The sequence below is a fragment of the Calypte anna genome, chromosome 3, assembly GCF_003957555.1.
Source record: "Calypte anna isolate BGI_N300 chromosome 3, bCalAnn1_v1.p, whole genome shotgun sequence".
NCBI lineage: Eukaryota > Metazoa > Chordata > Aves > Apodiformes > Trochilidae > Calypte > Calypte anna.
The window spans coordinates 41,638,348-41,656,238 of record NC_044246.1 but is presented as its reverse complement, the minus strand read 5'-3'; the positions used below and the strand labels follow the sequence as shown (position 1 = coordinate 41,656,238).

Sequence of the window (17,891 nt, the reverse complement as noted above, 5' to 3'; positions counted from 1 at the left end):
CCCCGCGAAGGGAGTTCAGCAGGGTGGTTTGGGAGGGTGCCCCGCGGAGAGGGTGGGAGGACATCAGGGTGGTTCACAATGGACTCCTTGTGGAGGGGATGGTCAGCAGGGTGGCTGGGGGAGTGGGAGCTACTGGCGAAGATGGGGGCAACAGGGTGGTATCGGAGGGGTCCCCCCCAGCAGCCCCGCCGAGCGCTGCCCGCGGCGGAGGAGCCCCGCGGGGCCGCCCCTGCCTGCGCCGCTGTCCACGACCGTGGTGCTGAACTGCGGCGGTGGCGCCCGCCCGGCCCAGTCCCGGACCCCGTGCTCTCTTGGGGACGAACGGCAGGATTAAGGCTCCGGTAATCGAGGCCGGATTAAGTCCCTGGAAACCCGGTGCAATCTGAGCAAAATGTCCCCCATCCCGGGAGATGAAAGGGGGAGGGGGCGAGCATCCGCCGCCCAGATGCTGCGCCGCGATTAGAGGGAGGGAAAACAAATATATCATCCGCTGCTTTTGGGAAGGGCTGGGCTGGTTGGTATCCGGGCAGCCCCTCCTCTTCCTTCTCCCTCCTCCTCTTCCTCTCCCTCACAGCCTCGCTCTCCTCTCCCGACCAGCCGCCTTCCGCGGAGGGGGCGAGACAAGCACAGAGCCCGCAGCCCCCCCTCCCTACTCTCCCCCGGCGACAAGCGATGGGCGACATCCCCACCCTCGTGAAAATCAACGTCTCCCTCAAAATCCAGCCCAACGACGGGGCGGTGTATTTCAAGGTGGACGGGAACCGCTTCGGCCAGAACCGCACCATCAAGCTGCTGACAGGAGCGAAGTACAAGATCGAGGTGGGCCTTCGGCCCGGTACCGTCCAGGCCACGTAAGTGCAGCCTCCTCTTTCTCCCTGCTCGGCGTGGCTCCCCCGGCCCTCCCTTTCCCGCTGCTTTATTTTTAGAGGTTTAAGATTGTTTCCTGGCAGTGTGACAGCACAGGGTTTCAGCGATTCCTCCCCTGCCCGCTCTTTTGCTTTGGTGGCTCCGTTTCTAGGTCCCCGGGCCAGCTGTTCCCACTGCTTTTCCCGGCTGTCTTGGGAGAGAGGGCCACGTCAGGGAGACGCTTCCATCCCTCTTCCTCCTCACCTTTTCCCGGAGCTCTTTCAAACTCAGCTCCTTTTCTCCCTCCTTCCCTGTGGCTTGTCCTGGAGGCAGAGGGAAGAGAACCCCTCGGACCCTGTCTGTCAAGGCTGCAACGTGGCCCAGCCTCGCTGCAGCATGACAGAGACTGAGATAGCAAGGAGGATGCAGATGGGGATCCGGCTCTGGGTGGAGAGAGAGCCCTAGAGAAGGGATTTGACTAACCTCTCTCCACCCACTCCAGGTCATATCCTTTCCTTTTTACACCTTCTGTGGGTGACTGCAGAGCACTGGCATTTTCCAGGAGCTCCAGTGAGTCAGCAGCACCTGCAGGTCTGCTAAAATCCCTGAAGCATTCCCCCACAACGCAGAGGCTGCAGCCCACAGGCCAGCTCCATATTCCTAGGGAAGAAGATTTGAGGAGCTGCTGAAAGGCTGGATCCTGTCTCTTTGCAGGACAATGGGCATCGGGGGCGTCAATGTCCCACTGGAAGAGATATCAAGGGATGCACAGATGGCCTCTTACACAGGGATCTATGACACAGAAGGAGTGCCCCATACCAAGAGTGGAGAGAGACAGCCCATCCAGGTCAATATGCAGGTATGTGGTTCTCCAAGATTGGTATGGGAAGACAAAGCAGGGCAGCCGGAGAGGGAGTTGAGGAGACCAAGTATTCCAGGGCAAAGTCTGCACTCCTCTGCTGCACTCCTCTCTGCTTCGAGTCAGAATCAGACTGACTCACGTCAGTAAGACCAACAGGTTAAGGCAGAGCTGGAAAACGCACTGCTTCCCCAGGAGAAGCCAAGAGAGCATCAAGGACCAGGAAGTAGTACGGGGATTTTTAGAGATTCTCATAGCCCTTTAAGGTGCTTCAGGAGAAAGAAACAGGAGGTGAACTTCTCATTTTTTCTGCAGGAAATATTATGGGCTTCAGAAAACTCTTCCCAAGTTCCCTGGTTAGGAATCCAATCCCCAAGCCCCTGGCATACAGGGACTCTCCCTGTGCCTGCCACCACTGCCAGGTTTGTTTGTTGGTTTGGTTTTGGTTTTTTTTTTCTGGAGCAGAGCATGCCCCAAGCACAAGGGGTGAGATAATTTCCCTTTGCACCTGCCATCTGCAGGTTGCCTGAGGACCTGCCAGAGGCTCAAAGCATGCCTCAGAATATACACACACACGTTGGCTTCTCCCTTCCTTTCCTCATATACTGCCGTTATCACATTAAGTCTGCACCCACAAACCTAAGTTTTTACTCACATATCTCATCAGCCCAACCCAAAAGAGAAGCTCCAAGGGCCAGAATTGGTACCTGTCATGGCCACAAAATGAAATTACAAAAGCTCAGGCCCATAAGGCAGTAGAGCTAACAGAAGACAAGAGCATCAGCAGGCAAATTTCCACAGCACTCCTTGGGTGAAGCGTTCAGGATGCAGAGATAAGTTTGTTTTGTTCTGGATTTTTTATGTCCCTTCCCCCTCCTGTTACACTTGTGAGGGATTCTCAATGTTCTGTAGCTACTGTACTAAAAAAGCAAACAGGGCAGCTGGCCATCTTCAGCTGAAGCTCTCCTAAGGGTCTGTTCCAATTTATACAAATCTAGGACCTTGCCAAGCCCACCAGATCTCAGACTTTCTCACATTTGCTCACTGCACTCAAAATTTCATCTTGATTGGCACTTTTTTTTTTTTTTTGAATCATCATTTACCATTGCAATTCCCTTCTGAATAAGAAGAACTGTAACATCTCGATTTAGAGTTTCTAATAATTACAGCAAGTATAACTTAATTTTGGAGACCCACATCATGTTAACAGTTACCACTTCATAATCTTAGGTTAATAAGACTACCCTTAAGTATCTGTACACATTAATCACTTTTCTATACAGTCCCCTCCTTGGAACACCCAGGAAATCCAAACACAAGTATGGCTTCCCAACCAGCAGAAGGATGCCACTGCTGAGTATTGCAGTTGTATTTCACAATGTCCTATACTAAGAGGGGAAGGGGTAGTGATCCCCAAAAAAACATCTGCTTTAACTTAGGCATCCCTATTTTGATAGCCACCTTTACCCTGAAGTGTAGCACTGATGTAAACTCTGAAAATCTGAATATTTAACTTTTCTTACAGAGACAACTATGTCAAATCACAAATGAAGTAATTATAGGAGATGCAAGGAGGGCCTGACTTTCAGATAGAAGCTCTGAGATGGTTTGTTGCAGCATCAGAATGAGTAGCCACAATCTTTGTTCAAAGATTGGCTTTTAAAAATCAAATCTTGGGATATTACCCATGAAGAAAATAGGATTTTCAATCGTTAAGCACTTCCTCAACCCCCTTTAGGATTTGATCTCGATAGATAGGTTCTTCAGTATAGACTTAGATGTCCAAGGTTCATACTTTCAAGTATTAAATAAAGGCAACTCAGTGGGGATTTACACATTTAGCTCCTCATTTAGCTGCTTAGCTAGACAGAGCCATAACAGATTTAGAGAACCAGCCTTGGACACTTCAGCTTCTAATGCCTGCTTCCTAAATCTTAAAAACCTGGCTTACTTCATACAGCTTTAAATTTTCCTGTTTCCTTCAGCTATGAGGAACTTCAGTCTTCACTTCCTTTTTTTAGAACAGGCAGGATCCTGATACATCCTAGGGAGATAAGGACAGTATTTAAGGCATAAAATCTGAATTCACATTAGAAATAGACTGTGAGGTCTGTCCTGCAGGTAAAGACTGGTGTGATACTGCCAGTCTAATGCCTGAAAGACAGAAGGTCCACAAGAATTTCTCATCTGCTTTAAAACTTGAAAAAAATAATTCTCATGCTCCTATTCTAGTTGTCTAGTAGACATCTGACCTCTTACAGTCCTACTACATACATGTAAACTAACAATCCTTCTTCTGAATTCCAGAATCTGAGGAAACATTTCTGTTACCTGAATGCTCAGTTATGTGCACTATCCAGACACTGCTAAACTGTTGAGTAAATAATGTAAATTCTCTTTGGGTCTAATTTTATTCTTGGTCAGACAAGCCTGAGACTGAATACAGAAGCAAGACCTCGGTTCCCAGTAATAAACAACCGTCAAATCATCCTAGCATGCAAATTCAGAGGGAATGATTAAATAACTATTAACACCTAAGGTACTGGATGACAGAGAACAGCAGAGAGGGAAATAGCCTGACTTACAAAGAGTAGGGCCATCCCTCCCTCCCTGGGGAAACCCAGAGGAGGATACCCAGTGGAGAAGCCAGGATTCAGCTGCAGGAGTCACAGGGATCCAGGGGAGCTCTGAGGATGCTGAATGCTCATTAAGCCATAGAGCTGCTGCATCTGCTAAGTACTGGGCTGAGGGGGCGGTACGTGATAGCAGAAAAGCTCTGCAATTAATTCTGTCCTTCTGGAAATCCTCAGCAGTCAAATCACACTGCATAGCTCAGCAAACTGGGTCATTGGAGGAAGAGAGAGTTTGTTTTCTTTCTTTATCTTGTTGAAATTTTAATCCTCTATACATTAATGAAACAAAATGCTGCTCTTGAGTTGTATCGCTGTCATATCATCTTCCAGCAATGCTATCAGAAATGCCTTTTCTTCCTCAGTTTCTGGACTGAGGGTATATGGGCTGTGCACTCTAAAAGCCAATGTGCTTAACCTTTACTATCTTGCATTATGAGTGTTGATTACTATCAATGAGTATTAATTTAAAAAAAATTCTTAATAAGGATAGCTGCTGGGAGACACAAAACAGCCTGTATGTCTGATTCTCTGACAAAAAAAGTAGCAGAAATATTTCAGCTGCTCCTTTAAAGTAACACGTGGGACTGGAGCCAAATAAAAACCTTCCACTAACAGCACACAGAAACTCCTGCTGTTGTCAAGGCTAAATTTAAATTCCCATAGTGAGCCGGGGCAAGGTTTAAAGCAACATCCATGATGCATCAGCAGCTGGCAAACCACATTTTAGAGTAAGAAAAAAATGCATGTCCTTTTGAGAAAACTAGATACAGAAGTATCTGATTGCAAGTGAGGAAGAGTCACTGTGTAAAAGAGCTTTCATACTGACCTTGCAAGTGATTATAATAGGCAGATGATCAAAGGTCAGCTCCTAGTCACATGATGGGTATGAAAAATAGTCAAGTGAAAAAGCTGTCATTAAAGTGAGTGATGGAAATATTTAAAAGGAAAAAATGTTGAAGAACAGAGTGTCCTCCAGTAGCACTGAATCCACTGTATAGTATCTCCTAACAACATAGCACAATCAACAAACCATACTGCTGGGAACAACAGCAAAGTGTATAAGCTTCACACCCACACTTGAGACATTCTGCAAGGTCTCAAGGTACTCAGATTTTACATCATCATCATAACTATAGTTGTGATCTACCCTCATAAGCCTAATTAATATGGTTTTTCTGATATTGCAAGGGTGTCTAGCAGTGGCTTCAAAGAAGAAAGATATTACATTTTACAGAACTTAGTACAGTCATAGTCTTATTCACTCCAAAGCTGCAAGCACAGGTAGCTTGCAATGTCTCAATACCCCTTCAGTGTATTAGACACATATTTGCTAACATGTGCTCATTATCTCCTTCCTTTTATTACTCATGCACAGATTTGAAAAGCTGCACTATCACAGTATAACTAGCAATTACAGAAATGCACAAAGGAGAACTACTTCTGCTTAAGTTTCAAGTAAAATGCAGATCAGAATACTAGGAAGGAGTAAGAGGTCTAATACAGCATATCTCAATCAAGACACTGCAAACACAAGGCTACAAGACACAGTGACATTAAATATTTCTAACTGAGCAAAAGAGGGAATCCGGGGAGGCCTCTAGGTATGGTATAAAGGTGAAGTGCTGGCCTGTATTGCTACAGATGACTGCAACATGATACGTATTGTAAGTGGCACAAGCCACTTTGAGATCATTATGACAACTACTACTGTGTCATCTCAAGGGTTATAGCTTTGATTCTTGCTGTTAGTAACATTTATCCATATGGAAACTTGAACATTTTTACTCCCTCGCCTTTTGCAGATGCAAGAGCCAGGGGACAGTACATGGAGAATCTAATCATTCATGTTCTATGTATGCCTAAGCATAAAAGACTTTATGACTGCTAGAGCAGGTTTAACAGATCTCTGATTTATTGGCTTGAGGAACAAATTGACTTGGTTTACATTTGGCAGTTTCATAACAGTGTTGTTTCTAATTAACAGAGAAAAACCACCAAACAAATCAGCTCACTAACACTGCTATTCCATCTTTCTCACAGTTTAATGACATCGGCCTTTTTGAAACAGTCTGGCAAGTCAAATTCTACAACTACCACAAACGGGATCATTGCCAATGGGGAAACAGTTTTGGTAGTATTGAATATGAATGCAAACCAAATGAAACTCGCAGTCTCATGTGGATCAATAAAGAGACCTTCCACTGAAGAGATATGAAACCAGGACTGCTGGACAATTTCTTTAAGGAATACTCTACCTTTTTAAACCAGCAAGACGCCTTAACAAAGGCATACTATAACATTGCTGTGTCCCATACATTTCCAACTACATTATACATACAGGTGGTGCCACTGAAATCTTTGCCTATTACTGTATTTTAAGTTTACCATGGCATATGCAACATTCGTTATCTGTCATCCTGAGAATACTATAAAGTTCATAGTAAAGAGTATTTGATAGCTGGGTAGAAAGTCATACAATCATAATACTGTCATAAGTATTTGCATTATGCCCACTAAACTACTACTACTTCCACTACTTCCACTAGAAGTAACAACTTTTGTGGAGTGTTATACTTTATTGCTTAGAATTTGGATGCAACATCCCATTGGTGATTTCTGTATTAATATTTGCATTTGCTCCTAAACTGGTGTGCTCCTTCAAGCATTTTGTCATATATGTCATCCCAGTGGACAGCAAAAAGTGCAAAATATGGATATTTGTAGGTTTAGGTAAATGACAGCTACTACAGTGTTGATATTGTGCTTTCATACCAGAGGATTTGGAAACTCATTCTCCCTTTTGTTAAGTGCTGTAAAATATTCTGTGAATTTGCTAATTTACCAAACCTCTCAAAGTAAGATTCTTTGTTAAATTTCCCAGTCTCAGAAATAGCTTTAGGAAACAATACAACACATGCAAAACTGAGGGAAGGAAAAGCAATAAATCATTTGTAGTATCAAAGACATCTAACAACATGGCTAATATCTTAACATGATATAGTATTCTTGAAAGGTATTGCTGCCATACTGAATTTAGTTCTTAGAGTTATAATAATAATCTCCATTTTTGTGACACTGTGCAAATCAATGAAAAACTACAAGTCAACTTTTTCAGGCCTGACCACTGTATCACACCAAAATTGACAGGATTTCTGACCGAAACACACTCAGCAGTGTGAAAACTGCACTTTTTCAAATAAAGGTAAGCATGTAAGTATTTGCATGGTTATGATTAAAGGTGCTACATAAACACTAGATCAGTGTTTTAACATAGACAGACAACAAGAAAACCCATTCTTTTCTTTCAGTAAATAAAGCAGGGAACAACTACACTGTTCCATCCCCAACTTGGGCTGAAGTAAGCTGTCAGTTCTTGTGTATCTGTTATTCCCTTTGTGAATAATTTGTAAATCGTGTATGTAAATGGTAACCATGACTTTTGATCTTTGTAATAAAGGACTTAAACAATTTAATCTGTAGTATGAGCATCTAAATGTGCTGAAAATACTGTAATACTTGAAAATACTGAAAATATTGAAAAGGCAGTAGCTTTAGAAAGCCAGACAGCAGAGGGTATTCAGTGCCTTCCTAGAATCCAGTCCAAAGTAGCTCATATTCTTTACCCAAACCTACTGTTTCTAGGGCACACAGATCCAATGCACTAGAAAGCAGTTAATGTGAACACCCAACAGAGCTTATCAATAAAATTCAGTGGTGTTTTGATGCACTAACATTGTGGGAAAAGTAGAAACAGATGACAGATGTGAAATATCAAAGAAATATTTTTCCCCTTGGATTATTAATAAGAAATCTTGAGTGTCTGCAAATTTCTTCCAACAAAAGCCTGAAAGTGATGTAATACACCACTGGAACAGCGACCTAGCCAGTTGCATCTCTACTCAGAGGCAGCATTACACATGAAAATTCCACTGCTATGAAATTCTAGAAATAATCTTCAGCATTAATGTCTCTTAGACTCTTCCTAGACTACAGAAAGAATTCTGCAAAATGAAAAAAATGGAACTAAACAAATTCAAATAAAATCTGTATTTCAGACACAGGTGTTACTGTCAGCCTTTTAGAAGAAATTTCCAGACAACAGGTTTCAAGGTTTCAACAGGTTCATAACAAACTTCTAGCTGTCAACCAGTTCCATCTCTGTACTGCTGGAACACGATTTTCTTCTGCAACAATTGGTTTATTTCGTTTGTAAAGAAAAAGTAGAATCAGTTAAGCAAAAAATACACATAAATTAATAGAGCAATCTCTGTCCAAGTAAAATTAAAATGTGTAAGATATGCCTTTATTTTGAGTTGTCAAACTTGTAAATAGGCAAATGTCAAATAGGCAGCAATTTTATCATGTCCTAGCAAGCCCTGTAGCAATTCAGCTGAAATTCAGTTCAAAAAGTGAGCAAGAAAGCCTGCAGGTGGAGCAAGTTATTTTTAAAAGGAAGGAGAGAATAGCTAGACCAGCTGTGTCTTGTAGGCTCCATACCCTGATGCCCAGGAGCATAGCACCCCTTTCACAGACAGTGGCAGTGATAAAAAGGATGAGGGCTGGTTAACAGTTTATCATGGGGAAGATATAAATGGCATTACTCAGCAGCTGCTCCTCCTCCCCTAGATAAGGTTTTAGCATATAGAACTGTGGCTTGATGGTCTGGCATTATTCCTAAATTGAAGATTATTCATATGGTGTTTGTCGAGTATCCATACCATGGATGACAACACCGATATTCTGTGTATGGAAAGCAAAATAGTCCCATCAACTTCCCCTGGCTCAGAACGTGCTTTTCTAACACAGCAAACATTTTCTTCTAGTAAAGGAGACTCAAGACTTCAGCAGTTCTCTGCAAGTAATGTTTTGAATTTCTTTCATCCAGGACAACTGGTAAATATTCATAAAGCTGAGTCACTAAGAAACTGTTGCTGTGGCAGTTTGATGCATTATTCAATTGGCAGCATTTAATCTTCAGATAAGTTTGCTCTTTAAAACCTGTTTTCTAATTAGGACTTCCATTTTTGTTCAAAACAGGACCCATTATGCTAAAGCTTAAACTTCTATTTATTTTTATCCATTACAGGGTCAGAAAATGCTGACAATGTGTCAATCCAGCTGAAACCACAAAGTGCTCATATCTGAAGGTTTTATAACTGAGAAACAAGGAAGATTTTTCTCACGAAGTGTCCAGCTTCCTTTTTCAAAAGATTAAAAGAAATATACTGAATCTTCTAGAGTCACTTTTTCATCTATATTTAGGCAGCAGTTAACACTTGTAGACTGCTGAATAAAAGGCTCCAACAGCAAGTTATTAGTCACAATTATCACACTTGTGATTCTACATAGGACTTGCATTAGATCATGACAGTTTGCACAAGGCTCTGTGCTTGGCACAGCTACTACAAGCTCTGGTATCTCTTACCATCTGACTGTATCTTTAAAAGAAATAATACTGCTAAAGTTTCTAAGCCTTACTACACAAGTTAGGAAGCAGAGGCTCTGTCCATTGGTTTGCAGATGCTGAGTGGCCCTTAATGGTTCCAGACCATCAGAAAACCTCACTTATTACATTCATCCTATAAAAGATGTGAACAGAACTTCTGTACAATGAAGCTGCAAGTTTTGTACAAGGCTTCTGTGTGCCAGCAGCTTGGTTTCCATTTGGTTAAGAGCACCTACCTTGCTTAGTATGTAAAATTTTGAAGTATGTTCCACACTGAACACCTTCAGAGACTCAAAGGAAAGCTTTGAATAAATAAGCATGTGGCACATTGAAAATGCTAACCTCTTTCTGAGATCTGAAACAAGTCCTGTGGCTTTCAGAATTGAAAGCATTGAGCTTTGCCTTAATAGCTGCTTCAGCCATGAAGCACAAAGCAGTAGTATAATGAGTCTTATAACATTCATGTTTTCCCTTAGCTCTAAAAAAACCTCACAAGCAAAGATTGGAAAGTCCCCTTGTTACAGCTCATCTGGATCTTTGGTTAGGAAGGACAGGCAAGGCCCATGGTCCCTCCCTGCTGTGTACTTGGCAGCTTCTGCCCGTATTCCTTGGACTGCTTCCTTTTCCCCTCTCCCGAAGACCAGATTTTAAGGCTTGAAACCCCGGTGAGCCTTGGCTTTCAGCTTTAGGAAAAAAAGGCTGCATCAACCCAGTAAGAAGCAAATCAGAGGCTTTCACTGCATCATTTTCTCTGTCCCTACCTCAAAATTGTGAATTGTTTCTCTTATTAGTCAACACAACTTAGTTCTGTGCAGTCATCCCCTGACTGACTTGGTCCACTATATATAACCTTCTCTGCCTCTTCCTGCAGAAGAAATTCCAGCTATATCACAACTATAAATAAGAGAAAAATCACCAGCTACCAAAAAATTAAAGAAGTACTACAGAAAGCTCTGCTGATGAGCAGAGGTGGAGGTCTTACAGCATCTGCCATTACAATGCTGATGAACTTGGACAACTACATAGGTTGTTTCTGCTGTGTTCTAACACTCACTGATTTTTTTCTGTGTAATAACACATACAGAAGTGAAGAACTGTAAGCTTTTGTGGCTTCTCCCTGCAATCACTGGAGTTTGTATTCTTTTGAATACAGTGTGTTGCACCACTTAGGTATGAATATATAAATACAAAAAGTTCTCCATAAGAAGCAACATTTAAAATCAATTACAGCTTTTCCATCAATGTTGATGCCAAAAAATTTAAATTTAAAAATAAAAAAAAACCATAACAGCACATCAGCATTGACCAAGCATAAGGCTTTGATATTCTGTTTTTCCTCACTTGGACAAAATTGAGTCTCAATGCTGCCATGTGCAAGTGCTTCATATGTTATTTCTAAGGCTTCGTTTCCCTGTCTCAGAGGGCAGACACTTCTACTCCCTTTATCCTAAATATCAAGGAACAGTCTGGTATTCCATCTGGTAACTTCTGCAGTCCTTGAACAATCCTGAGAAGCAATAGCAAACTATCAACTGATGAGGAGGAAGGAAGCACAGGCAAGAACCATGGTACTACTGGAGGAAAGATGGAACTTCTGTCCATCCTCAGCAGGGTAACTGCAACATTAGGTGGCATCCTGCTGTTATGGTAGCGACTAATGTAATAATGTTCACAGTAATATTTATGGTTCACTGCAGCATATGTGCTGCTGGGACCAAATGTTCCCAGATGTTTGAACTGAATCATAAGGAGTTTGATGTGAAGCCCAGAGGGCCTTGTCTGCAAAGGGGTGGCAGTAGCATGCAATAATACCACAACAGATACTATTTTCTGACTACTGTGGCACTCTTCCGCCCAGTCTAAGTTGCTATGCCAACAGATTCAGCTAAGATACTTCCACATTTCAGACCTGTTTTGGAGAACAAGCCCTGGCCAGTTCTATGTATAGAACACAGTCTGAAGTTGGTGCTTTTTTGTTTTGGAGGTTTTTATTGTTTGTTTCTAATCAACTGTATTATTTTTACTTCTGGCTTCAAAGACATCTCTGCCTAAATACTACAATACAGGCAAGCTGAGCTAATGAAAGAAATCTTACTCTGAAAATACCCCTGTTCTCATCCCTGTTTTGTATGGAAACCATGTGACCCTACTCCAAAGATATAAATGCATTAAAACAAAAATAAAACCATCTTTCAGCTCTGTCATAGACTGAATACTGTTCACAAGGCTTGTAACATTTTGTCTAGCAAAAGAAGGCAAAACTAATACATTTAATTTTCAAATGCACAATGCTTACACTGAACTTCACTGCTCTTGAGGTGAATAGTTAAGAAACCAAGAAAAAGCACCAAATGCACTCCTGGTACGAAGTTCCACCAAAATGCACAAAGTTAACATGAGGGACAAAATTGCACCAATATGCAAAAATGTGAATTAATTGCTCTTGCTTCAAAAAGAACTCTAAGAATTCGCACCTAACTATTTTGATACAAATAAAGTGTAACTCGCTGAGGAAATTCTTCCAGGGAGGTTGTTCTAAATACACTGAAGAGATTTCCTCTGTAGATCATTTGCCCAATCTTAGAAAAATCTTTCTTTTCCTCTAGGAATCAAGAACTAAGATTTTGTGCTGGTATACAGTGACAGAATCAGTTAAATGATGAGCTAGCAGAGCTGAAAGTTTTCTCACAGGTGGGTTTTTTTTTTTGCTCTTAAAATAAAACCACCTTATCAATTCTTACTTCCTTCTGCTTCAGCCCTGCAATGTCAGCAGCAGCAGTCCCCAAGCACAAATAAGCAATGCTGCCACATACTTAGCTTCAGGACCAAGATGTGATCCAAACAGCACAGGAAAGGGAGATAATCAGTCACCCTGTCAGTCCTCCTGTAGCCTTTACTCTTGGAGAACCATAACTAGGACAGGTAAGCACACTTTCTTTCCCATGCATTCCATCCTACAAAACCATGAGTGAGACATTAGCTTCTCTCCAGATATCTAAAGGAAAAACAGGGGGCATGAACTTAGAGTCATGGTGAACAGAAACAGTGAGAGAAGTCGAAGAATCTCAGAATGTTTTAAAGACACTGAGCTTTTAACCCACAGGCTGTGGCTGCAGGAGAAACAGTCACTAGGAGTCTTCATACAAAAATATGACAATACTAGAAACCCCCCCAAAATTTTCTCTCTGTAGCCTCTGCCTCAGTCACCTCTAATGGCCTTTCCAGATTCTGCTAGAAACACTACTTGTATCCTCAAAAATCTCTTACAAAACTTCCTATGTTTTTCACTGATGAGCAGCTTTAGGCTTCTGGCTCAGTGATACAGTGTCAGTACTTTTCCACAGAATTCATACCAATCTCAAAACTTTCTAGATCTCACTAGAGCATTTTCCACTCAATAGCTGCTAGTGAAAACTGCTATAGTTTACCTACCATCCCCTAGCCTTGTCTCATGTTTCATTCACAGTGGAAAAAGGCTTTCTTTGCTCACCATTTGCTGTTCTATCACAAATCTGTCGTGAGGGCTCTGAAGTAAGCAACTATTTACAAAACCTGTAAGGTTCACGGTCGTTTAATAAGATTTAATGCAACAGGGAAAGCAGCACTTCATTCAGTACTATTGGATTGGCAAGGAAGCTCTAATACCTCCTATACAGGGGGCATACATCAATACCCTATGAAGTAACCTCACTCAGAGATACTTGGAAGTACTCAAAGTAGAAGACGGCACAGCTTGGACAGGCAGGGTTCACTGCTCTGATTTTGTGCCTCTCCCCGCTTTGGTTCAACCTCTGCAGTCTTTGAGCTGCAATCTTGTGCAGCATAGTGACAAGAAATAGAACAAGTGGCTAAGGGAATCAGACAGCACTTATTAGTTGCCAGGTTAGGGTACCTTCGCTGCTTGAACCCAAATTCAGCACCAGGATAAAGGTGGACATGCAGCAGCCTCCTGCCTTGCACAGATGCATGCTGTACCACCACAGAAATGAAACCTTGGTGAACAGTCCAGGTGTAGATCCAGACTTTTCCCCCACTCCTCCCTTCTTCACAAGCCCAAATGTATTTGTTCTCGGTATCTCTGCCTCCACTATCAGCGGCAGAGGGAGAGAGGGAGTGGGGGCTACAGTCCATTCTTCACAGCTTGTTTCCTTCCGCTCCTTCTTCCTCAAGGAGAAGGATTCCTCACGCTCTTCCCCTACTCCAACATAGGGTCGCTCCCACGGGAGAAAGTCCTTCAGGAACCCCTCCAACATGAGTCCTTCCCACAAGGCACAGTTCCTAGGAGCAAACTGCTCCAGTGTGGGCGGCCCACAGAGCCATGCACTTCTTCAGGAACAGTTCCCTTCACGGCTGCAAGGCCACAACATCTGCTCCATGATCTTCCACAGCCTGCAGGTACACAACTGTTCTGCCGTGATCCCTCGGGGTCTGCTCCACTGTGATCCTCCCTGGGTTCCAGGAGACAGGCTGCCATCTCACCACAGAAAGAGAAAAATCTCTGTTCAGGCACCTTCTCCCTTCTCCTTTCTCACCGACCTTGGTTTCCCTGTTCTAGCATTGCTCTCCTCGAGTGTTGCTCTTTCTGGTGGTTTTCTCTCTCTCTCCATCCCTGCTCCTCTTCTTTGCTCTTAATCACCAGCTGTTTCCCCTTCTTGAATATGTTAATCGCAGAGTCTCACATCCATTGCTCACTGATAGCCTGAAGCAGGGCCGAGCATTTTGGATCAGAGCTACTTACACGAGCTACCCCTGAGGGCCCCTTCCAAATCTAGGAAATCTTTTTCCTTTATGTGCTCATTACAAACACCTTCTAGTATGCATACACCTTTCATTCTACAAGATTGAAACTTTTTTTTTTTTCTCTGCATTTTATTTGGTATTGGAAAACTTCAGTTGAGGAGAAAAAAGGTGTAATCAATTTCAGTCCATCTTGTTCCTACTTTCTGGGCTTTTTATTAAAAAGTCACAGAAATTAACCACTAAATTAAGTAAACAGCTTTAGGATGCTGTGAAAAAGTAGGCTGCCTCTATAATAACTCTGATCGGTTATGAGTTACTTGCTCTGCAGCCCCTTTGACACAGAATTCCTTGAGAAGCATAAGACTTTAGTCCAAGATGCATCAGGTAATACAAATCAGTGCTTTAAATAGCTGCAAAAACAGCAGAACATTTCTCTTCAATCCTGTTTCAGCCATGGTCCATAAATTTTCAAACAAGACTCAACTTAAAGTGAGCAGGTACAAATTATTAGTCATTACAGTCAAGAATAAATGCTCAGCTCTGGTAATTTTTTCCTCTGGTAATTTTTATCATTATTTCAATCCTCACAGCTCCAGTAAAAGAAAATTAACTGCTGAGGATTCAAGGATTTGATGTAATTTTCTTCCAGCTCACAGTTCCTTCACAGAAATCACTATCATGCGAATACTAAAAATAGAGTAAAAACTTCTATTTTACTTTTTTTCTTGAATGAACCACAGAACTTACCAGAGACCAGGAGTCTAATTTCCTGACCATCTCTTGTGGATTCTCTGGTGCTTTAATATTACAGTTCAACTCATGTTTCACCCTCTCTGTCATTATGGACACTTAATTTCAACCACTGTACTCTGTTCAAATTTCGAAGAAATTCAGTATGGGACCTCAGCCTCTCTTTGATTTTCATGAAAACCATTTAAAACTGAGGATGGTGGGGAGCATAAGAGGAAGAGCAGCAAGACCAATGGTGCTTAACACAAGTTTCGGTTTCTTAAGAAACCTGTCTAGAATTGCCAAAAGGAAATAAAAGGCAATTAAAAATACTCCAAGCAATCACCAGATGGTGCCACTAAGAGGAAATAAGGCTGAAAGACACAAAGACACACCCCACCCCTCCATCCCATTTGTGTAGGCCACTTCTCTCACACAAACACACTATGATCTTGCAGAACGTAGCTCTTAGAAGCACAAGGGACTCCCGTTCACGATTGCTGAGTTTCTTTCAATTTAAACTGGCACCTGAAGAGCAGTGGCCACGGAGTGCTCTGTGGTCCAGAAAGAGATGAGAGAAAGGGTCCAGGGAGCTCAAACACTACTGAGCCTCACTAATAGGACAGTTGTGCAGCATCCCTCATTACCCTGACTTTAGCCTTCATGGCATGAGGCCTCATGAGAAATTTCTGCTCTCCCACAAGTTCAGAAGCTTGGACTGCCTGACATGCACAATCATAAGAACTATTCATCCAAGATATGGCACCTTAACAGTTCTTACAAATAAGGTTACCACTTCCTTAATAGAGCAACTATTCCCTGCTATAAAGAGGGAGACTCCAAACTGCCGAGAAAAAAAACCCAAACAAAACCAAACCAAACAAAAAAAACCCAAAACCACCATAAATTTCTAAAACCAAAATCAAATCTCACTTCATCCTAATGTATTACAATGTGCCAAATCACCTGCTTCTGTAACCAAAGTTATGTCCACATTGCTGTGCACCACAAGCTAGAACCCAGCTAGCTCTGAACAAGATAATTATTTAGTATTAGATTATAATTTAGAATTAACAAGATTCCAATATCCAGTCTCAACATAGTGTTTTTCTGCAGCAGATCAGTACACACTGTGCTGTCACAGTCCTCTACCTGACAATGAATCTGAGTTGGTAAATTTAAATCTCCACTCTAATGCTACGTGATCTCCCCAGCGCCCCTGAAGTGCTTCTCCCTGTGCACTACTGTTTATGGAAGTAAATGCTTCAGGGTTTTGCTGATAAGCTAATAAGCTAGAGCCTTCCACCTTCAGATCACAAGCATGAATCTATTCAGCTCAAAGGTAAAAATATTATTTCTAGCAGAAATTTCACATCAAGAGGAGTTCTATTTCTAGCTCCTTATCTCAAACTCATCTTCATGCTTCCTGTGTAGTTGTCATTTCCAAGTAAGACAGGGCTTTGAGCTCAGCAAAGCCTTCTACCAAGGACCCCAATTGCAGCAAGATCCAAAATCATTTTGATACAGATCTTCAGTATATACAAAACAGATTACCACACTTAGGAAAGAGAGAAATAATAATAATTTTTTTTAAACGTAAAGTAAGTTCTGTGAGCTGGAGTTCACGGAAGTGCCAAAAATGCAAAGGTCTTTCAGCAAAGAGCTAATTTAACATCACTATTACGCTCTAATGGTGCTCTGAGTCACTGCAGAGGTCCCTCGCCTCCACAAGAGGGAGCTTTCCTCTTGTAAAGATGACTGATTCTCTTCTGCACTTCTGATTCTGAAAACGTGTAGGAGCTTTAAATAATTCTGTAGAGTCCCACGCCTGACAGCTTCCACACAGGATTAGCAAAGGAGATTCAGAAAATGAAGAAATAACAACACACCCTCAAAGAACCAACCAGCCAACCAGACAAATAAACAGCCAAACCCAGAAAACTAAAGATCAGGAATTTATAAGCTAAACCATTCCTGTACTCTTGCATTCTGTCACACTTATACTCCTCCTCATCTCCCACCGCCCAAAACATTTACTTCCAACACTATTTATGTCCAAACATATTTGACATAGATAAACTTCACTCATGTGACTGAAGGCATCAGCTATCCAGAGGATACCAGAAGAGGAATAATAAATCACTCTAATTCAAAGAACATCTTGAGAATAATTCTGGTCTAACAGCTGAAATAAATAACTGAACAGAAATTTTAAAATACATTTTAAATTACACAAATGGAAGCAATCCTCTCTCTGGAAAACTATTAATCCAGCAAGTAACAGTCAGTTTTTACTAGAGTTAACCTTGATGGCTGCTTTTTCCCAGAAAAAACAACTCACTTCCATCATTCAAAGTTCTGTGCCACATTTATCTGCAGCTCTTGGCTGCTATTTCTATCAAGGTAGCACTGTGCTATTATCCCATTTCACAGCTGCAACTTTCACTATTTTTTCCTTAGGAAAAACCAAATTTAAAAAAAAAAATATCACAAAACCCAGAGCTGACAAGCCAAGTGGGAGCGATGCTTAAGATGTGCTGTTCTTACCAGCTAATAGCTAGAGAATTTCATATTCCCTGCTGCCTCAGTTCTAGTCCACTGAGTATACTCTCCTCCTGATGTGTTTAGCTAATTCCCA

The 17,891-nt window shown here is 41.9% G+C and overlaps 1 protein-coding gene across 1 annotated transcript; it reads left to right on the top strand.

The window, feature by feature from the left end:
* The first annotated feature begins 635 nt into the window (after positions 1 to 635).
* Positions 636 to 6,684, top strand: CNRIP1 (cannabinoid receptor interacting protein 1). Its single transcript, XM_008494981.2, has 3 exons — positions 636 to 851; positions 1,561 to 1,705; positions 6,379 to 6,684. Exons 1-3 carry the CDS (start codon positions 673 to 675, stop codon positions 6,541 to 6,543), a joined length of 489 nt encoding a protein of 162 aa, XP_008493203.1. The 5' UTR covers positions 636 to 672; the 3' UTR covers positions 6,544 to 6,684.
* The last annotated feature ends 11,207 nt before the right edge of the window (positions 6,685 to 17,891 follow it).